The 13,166-nt window shown below is 37.0% G+C and overlaps 1 protein-coding gene across 2 annotated transcripts in view; it reads right to left on the reverse strand.

Moving 5' to 3' along the window:
* Positions 1-13,166, reverse strand: part of LNPEP (leucyl and cystinyl aminopeptidase) — a 102,819-nt gene that overhangs the window by 55,197 nt on the left and 34,456 nt on the right. For both annotated transcript variants that reach the window (XM_032335681.1, XM_032335682.1), the window contains exons 2-4: positions 7,951-8,791; positions 3,390-3,528; positions 1,943-2,074 (exon numbers count right to left, since the gene is read on the reverse strand). In XM_032335681.1, coding sequence (XP_032191572.1) covers positions 1,943-2,074; positions 3,390-3,528; positions 7,951-8,791 — 1,112 coding nt within the window. The remainder of the gene's footprint in view (positions 1-1,942; positions 2,075-3,389; positions 3,529-7,950; positions 8,792-13,166) is intronic.

Raw genomic sequence — 13,166 nt, forward strand, 5'->3', positions numbered from 1 at the left:
TCCTTGAAAGATACAAGCTTCTCTTCTTTTGATCCTTTTAAGATTCTCTTTGTTTTTTTGACAGTTTTATTATCATGTCTCTCTTCAAGCTGTTTGCTTGATAACCTGTCAATTTCATAAACTTGATTATCCAAATTTCTCACCATATTTGGATAGCTGTCAGCCATTACTTCTTTTGAATAAGCTTTCTGTCCCCCTCCTCCGTCTCTTCCTTTTGGAACTCCAGTAATTCACAAATTGTTTCTTTGATGGTGTCCCATAAATCAGGCTTTCTTCAGTCTTTTCTCCATTTTTATTTGTTCTCCTGCTGGATAATATCAGCTTTCCTGTCTCTCTTTTTTTTTTTTTTCTTTTAAAGATTTATTTGGGCTTGGGGGGACACTGCATGTGCCAGGCTGAGGGATAGGGGGAGAGGAGGAATCCTTGAGCATGTTCCCTGTTCATGGGGAGCTCATCATGGGGCTCCATCCCAGGACCCTGAGCTCATGACCTTAAATGAAATCAAGAGTTGGATGTTTAACCGAATGAGCCATCCAAGCGCCCCTCAACTTTCCTGTCCTCTAACTCACAGATTCTTTCTTTTGCTTGATCCATTCTACTACAGATGTTCTCTACTTCCCCTTTTTTTATTTCACTCATTATATTTTTCAGCCCCAGAATAAATTCTTTCTTATGATTTCTCTATCTGTTACAACTCTCATTTTGTTCATGTATTGTTTCTAGATTCCACTGAATTATCTTTTTGTTTCCTTTAAAAAGCTATTTTGAATTCTTTGTTGGGTAAATCAGATCTCCATGTTTTTGGGATCTGTTACTGGAAGACTATTGTGATTCTCTGGTGTTGTCATGTTTTCTTGATTTTTCATGTTCCTTGAAGTTTTACATTATTGTCTTCACATCTGAAGTAGCAGTCACCTCCTCCACTCTTTAGTAACTGCTCTTGCCAATGCATCCAAACTTGCATTTCTTTCCTCCAAGAGTGCTGAACTTTTTGGCTAGAAATGTGGACTTCCACAAAGGCTATTTTGTCCAGGTGTTACTATCTAAGACAGTATTTCTCAGATGATCCCACACCATGGCCAAGAGGGCTAGAGCTATTTCACATGCCATTACAGGGTCCACAGCCAGGACCATGGTCTATATGCCTAGTGCCTGATGCATCAGTGGGCAAGATTCCTCCCAGGTCCTTTGGCATATGGTGCTGGATTCCATAGCTTCCATTTTTGTCCATAAACAGATACTAATTATTGTTGGGGTGAGAGGACATGAATGAGGGACACATTATTCAGCCATGATGCTATCATCTAATTTTAGTTAATTTAAATGAAAAACCACATAAAGCGCTTGACTACCATATTGTGCAGCCCAGTTATAGAAGCTTTGTTATACATATACTGTCTTACTGGAATTCTCTTGTAGAAGTAAAATTAAAGGAAACTTGAAAATTATTGACTGGGTATTTAATTAATGAAAGTAAATAACACTAAGCAAAAAATAACATTTCTAGCATAAGTTGTCAGAGTTGTGATCCAAAAGCTTATTTTCCTATGTGGAACTTAAGAAACAAGGCAGAGAATCATAGGGGAAGAAAGGAAGAAATGAAACAAGACAAAACTAGAGAGGGAGACAAACCATAAGATCTCTAAATCATAGGAAACAAACAGAGGGTTGCTGGAGGGGAGGGTGGGGTAGGGATGGGATAACTGGGTGATGGACACTGGAGAACGTATGTGTTGTAAGGAGCACTGAGTATTATATAAGACTGATGAATCATGGACCTGTACCCTGAAACAAATAATATATTTTATGTCAATTGAATTTAAATTTAAAATTTTTTTAAAAAGCTTATTTTCCTTCATAAAGCAGCTGTCAGAAGTCATTAAAGAATCTCTCTTAACCTCTTATGAAACAGGCTTTCAAGACAATTACTACAACAACATACCAGAGTTCCATTTACATCCTGACTCAGGTTCTTCATCTCCCCAACAATGAATGCAACAAGGTAAGTGCTCATTTTCACACTCTCAGAAAACTCATCTTGAACGAGTCCATCTTCCATGATGACTGATGAGTTCTACAAGCAAAGGGGAAAAGATATCTAGTTAACTATGGGAATACATGACAGTAACAAACTAAGAAGTTGAAAATTCAAATAGGATACAAGTAGGGAAGATGTTGGCATATTTTAGTCTCTCAGCACAAGAGAGCATGACTCTTACTCTAAACAGAGCATGGCCTTTACTCTCAACCTGCTCCATTGTGCCTCATCATGCAAATATACTGAATACAGTGAAAATCTTTAAGGAATTTTAATTTCAAAAGATCCACTTTAAATAAATGTAACTTAGAAATAGTGAATGTCAGTGGTTCTGTCTTTCCCCTTTAAAATATCACCCAAACCAAATCCTTCCTTATGATGTAGGAGTGCTCCACTCTACTGCTACAAATTCAGAAGAAGGAGCTACAGATATGATATCCCTCTGAAAGATCTGAAACAGCTTTTTTAAAGTGCCATGTTGATGACCTTAAGAAGGCTTAGCAGAATCAAATGTGATAAGTCACTAGAGAAGTATGCAGTAGACACAAGATGAAAGAATGCATGCAACATTGCAAGATTTTCTGACTATGAATTAAGATACGTTTGGGGATATTAGGCAAGTAGGTATCTCCCCTCTTTTAAAGGAAGATTAAGGTGAAGAGTATGGCTAGGAGTGGAGCTGCTGAAGTGATGTCCCTATTGAAGGACGGATCACATCCTCTCTTCTCTACAAAGGTTGACTCCATAGTCTGTTAGATGCGGCTGTTCCTCTCTACTAACCACATGGGTTCCACATGGCCACTCACATGTCAGGGAAAAAACCAAAACCCTAGCTTCTGTTTAGCATAAAAGAAATTCTGCTTTGTTTCATCCTCACTGCCTCCCACACAGAATTTACATCTAAAAAACAGGTACACGCTCTTGTTAAACCTCCACATTACCATAGAGATTTTTCAAATAACCAATAAAACACGAAGGTCAGTCATGATTCAACACTATCATTTATCACTTTTTAGAATAGCAAATACACATCTCAGAAAATACCACTGTGATCTTTAGTACTAGTTCATATAATATTATTATTTGTACAGCTTTAGTATATGGCACACACTTCCATTTCCTGCCCACACATTCCACATCCAGCAGGTCTTCCTCTTCCTTCAACTGCTCCTTGGGCTGACTTCTTGATTAATTTCAATGTATATTTTAACTTTTACTTAGGTATTTTAAGAAGGAATAAGAATGTATATAATTTTAATCATTCTCAACATTATCACAAAGAGGAATTCAAGTATTAATTACAAAGAAAGAGATCCACTCAAAGGTTTTACATTAAGGAACAGAACAGTACCTTAGGCATATTTGATAAAGCAGTGTATTGCTCATCCCTTATGATCCTGATGATAAATGTGGCTTTAAATCCTGGTTCATCAAAACAAGGAAAAGCAGATCTTGCTGCCAGGGGTTCAAACTGAGTTGCTGCAAAGTACCTAAAACAAATGTAAATTCATCCACAGTTATTGAGCACCTACTATTGAAGGCATCTTGCCAAGTACTAGGGACACTAAGATAAACCTGGTAAATCCCAGTCATTAAAGGATCTGCAATCAGCTGGGAGAGGCACAGGTTATATGATGAACAGACACCTGTCAGGCTGTAAACTATGTCATTAATAATGAAAATAAAGCAGTGGAAACAAAGGATAGGAAACAAATTCTGAGTAGCGGTTGAAATACCGTATGGAAACTGGTGACAAAATTTCAACAGTCTTAAAAAATGAGGAATATTTCAAAAGGTGGAAAAGGGAAGAAAGGACACTGCAGAAAGAGTGGGAAGCACAAGACAGAATGATGGATACTCAGGGACTGGAGGTGGCTGTCCAGGATGGCTGGAGATAAAGCCACAAAGGTAGCCTACAGTGGGCTACTGAGGTCTTAAAAATGTTTCAGATGGACATCAGTATGAAAGGTGGTCATTAATTGCCATCAATCATTTACCCAGACTCTGGCTTCACAACACTAAACCTTAAACTTACTACTTACACTTTCATGAAGACTAAAAAAACAAACAAACAAAAAAAACCCTGGGTGCTCTGTAGTATGATGGTCTCCTTCACAATCTTCAGAAGTGAATAAAAATATTTCCTCCCTTTGCTACAGCACAGCAACAACACATGAGACTTAAAATCATACGAAAGTCCTCAGTTAAAAGTTGGGAGAAGAGCATAAAAAGAAAAAGAAGAGAAAATCAGATTTTCAATTAAAACGGAGGAATAAAAGAGATCTGCAATTGAGAGATCATCCCAACATGGCCACAGAGTAAGCAGGGCAAGTATGGCCCTGTTGCACATATTTTAGGTACAAGTCAATATGGCACATGTACAATCACCCCTCTGGTGATGGCCTCACTTGCTTATGGCTTAGTTTCCACTTCGGAAAGACATACAGAAAAGAGTGTGGGATTTAGAGCAAGAAGACCAAACCCTGCATGTGACTTCAGGCAAATCAGTAACATACTCCTCGGTTTCCTTATTCATTAACTTAGGACTGAGGTAGGATCCTCTGCCAAACAGTTAGGGGTTTTGTTAGAATCTATTAAGTCTATTCAAAATAAAAACTACTTGTCTGGCACAAAGTCCAACATAGATGTTTATTACCAATGCTAGATAGTCATAACTCTTCATCCACACTTATAATTATCGTGTTTTTGTTCCCATAAGGATTTGCCCAAATAATTGTTTCTATTGAGTAAGCTGCACAAAAGATAGCAATCAACATACAGGAAACAATTTAAACATATTATGTTGCTAATACTCAATTTCTTCACTTCACTACCAAATTCTTACCTACTTAACAGAAAACTATGGAACAGGGCCACAAGGGACCAGGGGATAAAGTTTAATAATATCCGTAACATGCATATAGTCTACTTAGACCACTGCTTTATTAGATAAAAATTGGATTATAATGTTCTGAGACAAAGAAAATTTTAAATTACTGTTCAAAGGGATGCAATAATAACTTTTACATAAAAGTCGCTTTGAGAAGGTTGCTGCTTGAGGATACTTATAATCTATCCTATCTATGTTGAACACCCTGAAGCTTATGCTTTCATTAGTGATTTCCTTTGCTTTCAGAAATATTAGCTGCACTTTGAGCATTACCTGAAGTGCTGAAGACAATTATGAATTAGCTGGGGGTCATGCAACAGAATTCTAACCACTGGGAGTAACAATGGGTAAATGAAAAGGTGGTGTGAACTAGGGAGCCAATACATCACAGTGGTTAAGAACAGAGCTTCTAGTGAAAATGACATTGAGGTCCCCCTCTGCTACTTGCTAGCCGATGTTAGATGAGTTGCTTTATGTGCCTCTGCCTCATTACCTGTAAAATGAATGAAATATTAATATCCACCTCTTGGTGGGTTTGAAAAGATCAAAGACTAAACACAGAAAGTGCTTGGAAAAGTTTCTAGCACTTTGGTTCTCAGTAAATATTATTATTATCACTGGAATTCAGGAGAGTCACATGAAGTTCGTTATGGCAGGTGAGGGATAGGAGATAAAACAAGGGCCAGATCTGTTGAAATCTTGAACTGAATCCTATTAGAAAAGAGGAAGTGCTAAAGGATCTTAAACCAAAGATCAACATGGTTAAATGTGTATTTCTAGAAATATGTGCCTGGAAACTGTGTGTAAGATGGTGACAAGAGAAGAGTAGGGGATAAAGTGGCAAGTTTGGAGGCCAGGAGACCAGCTAAGAGGATGCTTGAAGAGTTCAAGAAAAAGGACTGAAAAACTGAAGGACAAAGAAATAAAACACATCCCCATCCTAAATTTGTTTACTAGTTCTTTTAGTATCAGTTTATTATCTAGAACCTTAAGTATATCATCAACACCTTCTAGAGTGAACTCCAAGTTCAATGACCCTACATATTAGGGTCATTGATGTCTACATCTTAGATGATATCGGTAAAGTTCCCTGACCACAAATATATGTTTGACATTTACATATAATCTGATTTTCCCATCAATAAGGAATGTATCCCTTAATTATTTTATCTAGTTGTTTAAGTAGTTATTCTTACTGCACTTTGGAGGGGGCATGCAAAAAATTTCTCTAATAGAATCATGCAAAATTAAAAGTTGGAGAGAAACCAAAAATATTGCTTTGAATTACAGTTCTCAGATACCTTGAAAGGTAAATAATCTTCTCAACTCTTACCTTCCATCAAGATATACAACCATGTGGGGCATTCCTTTTACTGAAGCAGGCAGGTTAACAGATTTATATACTTTTTTAACAGCAGTATTTCACATACTAACTTGTTTTAATATATTTAAAAACACTTTTTAAAATAATATTCTATTTCTTATTTTTAAGGAATTGTCTTCTCTATTTTTCTAGCATTTTCCACAACTTGATCTAGCCCATGGCAAGAATCAACAAGTGACCATACCCCAAATCACCTTTCTCTGCCATACATTTATTCCTTCCATTAGATAGTAGTTGGCCCAAGGGACTCCAAGGGCAATAATCTGATTAGAAGAGATGACCACAGGATTTGTCTTCCAGGTTTGTTTGCATTGTTTATATGTATATCCTGTAGTTCCTAGAGATGATGATTATAAAGGGAGAAATAAAGGCAAGAAGCCATGAGCTGCCATAATTATAAATTTGCCCTTTTTTGGGGGGGGGATCCTGTTTACTATATTACAGTTCAGTTTTCTTTGTTAATAGAGACATTTGAACAGGTAAAGTTCTAGTTTTAGATCAGAGTGAAAGTAAAAAGGAAAGAACCATTGACCCACAAAGGAAATGGGTGTGAACCTATCGTGGGTCACATTCACCTCTGGCAGTACCCATCCCCACATCTCACAATCATAAATTTGTTTTTAACATCAGATCTCACACAAGCTCCAGAATGCCTTTTTTTTTTTTTTTTTAAAGATAAAGGCAAAGAAAAAATTACTTTTCTGCATAGGTATATAGATCTTGCTTTGTCTTTCATCATTTAAGAAGGTTCAAACCATTTCCTTAAGATAGATTTTAAATGTTCATTGCTATTCTATTTTTCTCAATATACCAACATATATTTGCCAAACGACTAGCATCAGTAATTCAAAAACTGGCTTACAAAGCAATATGAGAGAATGTGCCAATCAAATTAAACAGCTCTAATAAGATTTCATGTACATTAAGAGAAATGACATTATTGCTACTTAAGAATAACCTGTATGCAGTGTACACTGCATCTTTCCATATTCATATATACTATGAATACTAAGATTCAAGTGAAAAATAACAGTATAAATAGGGGGCTGAGTACTTTTATGTTTTGAATCACCTTTTTTAAAAACCAAATTAAGTCTCTCCTAGATTTTTTTAAAAATTCCATCAGAAATCCAAATCAAGTGACTTTTTTAAAGAACAGCAAATATCAAGGACACTAAAAATGATATATGTAAGCATACAAATGTTCTTCCTGCCCTCTTTCTCCATCTCACTAAGCACCTCCTAAAAGCTCTGCATGTTAGGAAAACAGGTCTTAAAAAAAATCAAAATTCTTTTTTGCATCCACCGAGATCCCGTGAGGTGACTGAAAACTAGATTCACCAGCATTAAAAGCTCAAAATAACTTAAGATTTTGTGCTAGAGACTATAATTGATATAATCTTCATCCATTTCTTCCCACCCACCTGCCTAAGTCCCTCCATGACATAGTTGCTAATAACTTTGACTAAGACAGAAATAGTATATTCTTCCAAATCACCATTCTACTATTTTGCACATAACCTCCAAAAAAAAAAAAAAAAAATTTCCAGTTAATGTCTCTTGGTGCGGGCAAAGGAATCCATATTATGTAAGTCATCACAGAGCAAAGAAGTAGAATCATTTAGGAAGACTACATACTTTTTCTCATTACTTTCATCTGTGTAGGAGATTCCATAAAACCCATAGTAAGAACTAGATATATTCGCTGAATACTCTATCTTCAAGGTATAATTGTGTCCTTCGAGAAGGGTTTCAGGGGCAACAATGGCAATTTGTTCATGAAATGGGTATTCCAAGACCTCAACTTGTTTTTCTTGGCTTGAAACTGCTGACATAAAGGTCACTCTCGAAATATTATGGCCTGTACTGTGAAGAACGATATTCCACGTGGCCTGAAGAGCCTGAAGTGAAATTGTCACAGAACCCTTGAATGTCATCGAGGTGAGGTTTGGGTGTAGGTTAAGTTCATAGCGTAGTGGCATAATGGTGGTGGGAAGCCTGACTTGTGCCCACGGAAACACCTTTCCATTTGTCGCAAGTGGCTGAATTAGTCTCATTGATTGGTTTTTTTTATGGCAGCCTTCTTTGGTAAAGGTACATCTGGGCAGTAGATAAATCACCATGATTATAGAAACAGCAACCACAATAAGAAAAACACAGACCACCATGGTCCTTGCAGACGGTACGGAACAAGTCCCATCTGGGCTCGGCCTATAGCCAGCTGCACTGTTCCGAAGGCCTGAGCTTCTGTTCATGAAGGACATGCCCAGCAGTTTCGCAGATGACTCATAATCCTCTTCATCCTCATCCATCTCATGCTCACCAAGACCCCGCACCAGCAGTCGTGAACCCCGGGGCTCATATTCCACCTCATCAGGCTCTAGAGGATGCAAACAGGGCTCTTTGGCTAAATCTACCACATCTGGTTCTTCCTCAAACATGCTGTTTTCAATCATATTCCTGGGGAGCTGAAGCAGATCTAAACAACCAAAACATAAGGACAAGGCACAGAATTAGAAAAAAAAAATTTTAAATAAAATGCCTACTATCAAAACCACATTTAATCTAAGAACTTTTTTTTATCACTAAGACTTATTTCCATCTCAGAGCTACTGAAGGTGCTTATAATTATAAGGTGCTTATAATTTCCTTGTGTCATCCATTAAAAACTCAAGCATAAATAAAAGTATACCATAGTCATGAAACAAGAAAGCTAAATAAATGAGCTAGTATCAAAAAAAGGCAGTGGAGACTAAATACTAATTTCCTTAATACACTCCTGTCTAACAACCTGGGCCCTTGTCTTGAGCTTTAAAGGCCCATCGAGGCCCTGGCTTTAGAACTGCTGTGCCTGTCCTCACAGATCAGAGATGTGCCCACCCACGTTCTATGTCCCCCTTCTGGAGAACTGGGGTTTGGTCACCAGAACCACCAGAATTCCTGCCTAAAAGGCCTCAATCCTACTTCTAAGGCACTTGTGGGTCTCTTCGCTGAGTCTTCACTAAGATTCTCCCTACAGAGGAACACAAACTGTTGTATCTATTTATAGGCTCGAATGATAGTTAAGCAAGAGGCTGGGCTATTTTTTGTCTCCGTAAGGGGGATGTTTCTATTTCACAACAAACCAAAAGTGGCAAATTATATACAAAATTTTCATAATCAAGAAATCATTTAAAAATAAGATGGAAGAACTCTAAAAACCAGATACAACTATAATCCAACCTATTATTTCATTCTTCCAGAGCATTCAGAAACACAACATATTCCCCTCTGTAAAACCATATTATATACCATGAGAATAAGTGGATCTTGAGTTAAGGAGAGCTCTTATAAACTACAAAGAACATTACTTGGCAAAAATGAGAACACAAGACACAAAAAGTAAAAAGGGTAAATAAATCACATACAGATCAATCATTCCTAAGATAAGATCACCCAATATTCTTTATTTAAGAATAGTAGAAATTTAGCTTCAAGGGATCTCAAAATTTGGTGACTGAAACCTCCATTAATCTTTCTCTGTTAGGTACTTCATTCATTATCATTTCTAACCCTCACAACAATTCTACAAAATGGCAAGCATAACTATTTCAGACATGAGAAAACAAAAAAGAGAAATGGGTTAATTTAGCTTCATTAAGTCACAGTTGTTTCAACACACAACTGATACTGAAGTCCAGGTCTAAAAATCTAATTCCAAATTTTAGATTATTCCCACTATTATACTGCATCATCTTATTCAGCTAATTCAATAAAAATAAGAGTTTATACCTAAATTATTTATTTGCCCTTGGCAATGAAGTTGCTAAGAGTATTATTTTACCATCATCAGAACAAAACATATAAAATTATTTAATATCTAAATATCTACCTTAACAGAAATGCCATGTATTTTGCAATATCCAACAAACACTGAACAGGGGTAACTCATAATCCATGAAACAAAGTATCAGTAAATATTAGGACAAAACTGAGTCTTGAACCAAGTGTGGTCTGTGGACCAGTGCATCAGCATCATCTTGCAACTTTAGGGAAGAGCAGACTCTCAAGCCCCTTTCCTGAGACGGAATTTTAGCAAATCCTCAGGTGATTCATGTGCCCATCCGCTTGAGAAGCACCGGTTTCAGCCTTCTCTCCAGTCACATCCCAGCCAGCACTAGACACTTCACTCCTGGCTGTACTTGCCGCTTCAAACTGCTTCCTCTTCTGAGAACACCACATTGCTGTTTCAGACTATCCTCCACGTGCCTGTTCTCCCTGTTCCCCTTGCCAGCAATGTCACCATCTCTCCCTTCCATCCCCAGCTACCAGGTGAACATGTTATGCCATAACTCAGGTTCAGTTGCTATGATATAAATTAAGAAAAATTAAGAAAAGTTATTTTCTTTTTGTTTCTCCTTTTTAAAAAATTACATTTAAAAAAGAAACTTTCGGGACGCCTGGGTGGCTCAGTTGGTTAAGCAGCTGCCTTAGGCTCAGGTCATGATCCCAGCGTCCTGGGATCGAGTCCCACATCGGGCTCCTTGCTCAGCAGGGAGCCTGCTTCTCCCTCTGCCTCTGCCTGCCATTCTGTCTGCCTGTGCTCGCTCTCTCCCCCCCACTCTCTGATAAATAAATAAAATCTTTAAAAAAATAAATAAATAAATAAATAAAAATAAATAAAAAAGAAACTTTCTTTTCCCTACATGTCACCCCTTTCTGCTTTGGGGAGCACAGAGAACCCAACGAGGTTACATTTTCCTACCTCCTCTCTATCCTGAACTTCCATACAAGCCATGCTACTACTTTACAAAGTTTTCTTTGAATAAAACGTTTGGTCACACTCTAGGGTGGGTTTAGCAAGCTGCCATTTTCCCACCTCCTGTGAAGGACCTACAAATGGAAGAAGAGTGACTATAAAATCCTGCTTTAGGCATTGCATCTCCTACACATCCGACAGAACTTCTACTTCTCATGACAAAGTGTTGGGGTTTTTTTGTTTTGTTTTGTTTTTTGATGGTTAACTGTGTTTGGAGGTCGTTTGCTTCTTTAACAGAGCAAATATTGCTGTAACTGAACTTAAAAAGAATTTATCTCTTAATGAACTCCTAAGGGTCAGAAATTTTCTGTGTATCTTTTAGTCCTGGTACAGTGCTGAAGCTTAATTGCTTAATTCACTTTTTTAAAATATCTGAAAGGCTTTTTCTGACTTTTTTTTTTAACCTCATATAGGAAAATTATGTTCTCTTAGCATTTGCCCATATTGTTTTGTTCTGTGTCAGACCTGATGTAGACAAAAAGGAGGTCGGCACAGTATGGCTTTTTTTAATTTAATCAATTTCTAAACTAACTCTAGGTATAACTTCAGTTAACTTAGAGCACACCCACTCTTGAATTCACAACCCCTTGGAACTTTGGTTTTGTGTGTTTTGATTCCTCAGCAGTGCCTTTTTTTAAAGGCAAGTAGTGTTCTACCATCTGACCATTTAAGCATCACCTGTCTGTAGTTCATTTACTACAAATCTTGTGATAAGGGTTTAGTCATTTGTCTAACAAATCCAAATACCCTACTTTTGTTATTTATCACCTATTCAGATTAATAGCTATGTAGAATTTTAATCTTTCAGAAGTAGAATATATTGACTCATCTGCTATAATTTATTGCACATTAAAGGGAAATTTTTGTATATGCATACAATATCAAATTAAATATATGAAACCAGGGGAAATCATTCTTGTTATAGGTAACCCATGAAGACTATTCTTCCAACCTATTTAAGAAAATTTTTGCCTTGGGGGCACCTGGGTGGCTCATTGGGTTAAGCATCTGCCTTTGGCTCAGGTCATGATCTCAGGGTCCTGGGATGGAGCTCTGCGTCGGGCTCCCTGTATCCGGCTCCCTGCTCTGCAAGAAGTCTGCCTCCCCCTTTCCCATTCCACCTGCTTGTGTTCCCTCTCTTGCTGTGTTCTCTCTCTGTCAAATAAATAAATAAAACCTTTAAAATTTTTTTTTTTCCTTTGGACTCTTAAATTGATACACTTTGATTTTAGCATTAAACTGTAATGGAACATGATTACTCCTTGCTCTAATGGATTTACTTATATTAAAAGAAGGTATCCTACAGAAACAGGAAATTTTCTAAAACCTCTTAATCCATATATACACGCTATCTATAAGCCAGAAGCAAAGAACATCCTAACTGACATGTTTCCATTTTAAATAAATAAGCCCATCTGGTAATCTGAGACAACTAAAGACATTTCTCTTCCTCAGATACCATGAACCAGTGCTCCTCAATGTTGTCTGTGGATCAGTGTCAATCCACAAACTGTTATCTGTCTGTGACAGGATATATGTGGACAATTAGTATTTAAAAACTTTCATAGCAGTTTGTCAATTATTTTATGGCTATCAAATTTAATTATTTTAAAAATGGAGCTTATAGTTCACTTATGTTTTTCACTTCAGCTTTCCAATAATTCATATATTTTTTCTTTTTTTTCCAATAATTCATGTTTTTAAATGCTATAAAACTTCTGCAACAGATTAAAAATTTTAAAAAAATTAAAAACCTCTATTATTCAGCTCAGGTAATATGGGAAGCAATGAGTTAGATTGTCACTATAATGGCAATCCAGATCAATATGAAGTTCTCAACTATGACAGCAGAAGAAGTGAAAAGGAGGGAATGATTATAAGTCCTGTTAAAAAGGGAGAATACCCAGGAACTGAGGCTTCCTTGGGCCAGACAGGTCTGAAGATGGAACGACAGAGGGAAGTCTACGTCAATTCCTGACACACATTCTGGCTTGGATAACTGGAAGAAAGAATGCCATTCATTGAGATTGAGAATATAGTTTTCAAATTCTCTCTC

Source organism: Mustela erminea, chromosome 3 (assembly GCF_009829155.1).
Source record: "Mustela erminea isolate mMusErm1 chromosome 3, mMusErm1.Pri, whole genome shotgun sequence".
In the NCBI taxonomy this organism is placed as follows: Eukaryota; Metazoa; Chordata; class Mammalia; order Carnivora; family Mustelidae; genus Mustela; species Mustela erminea.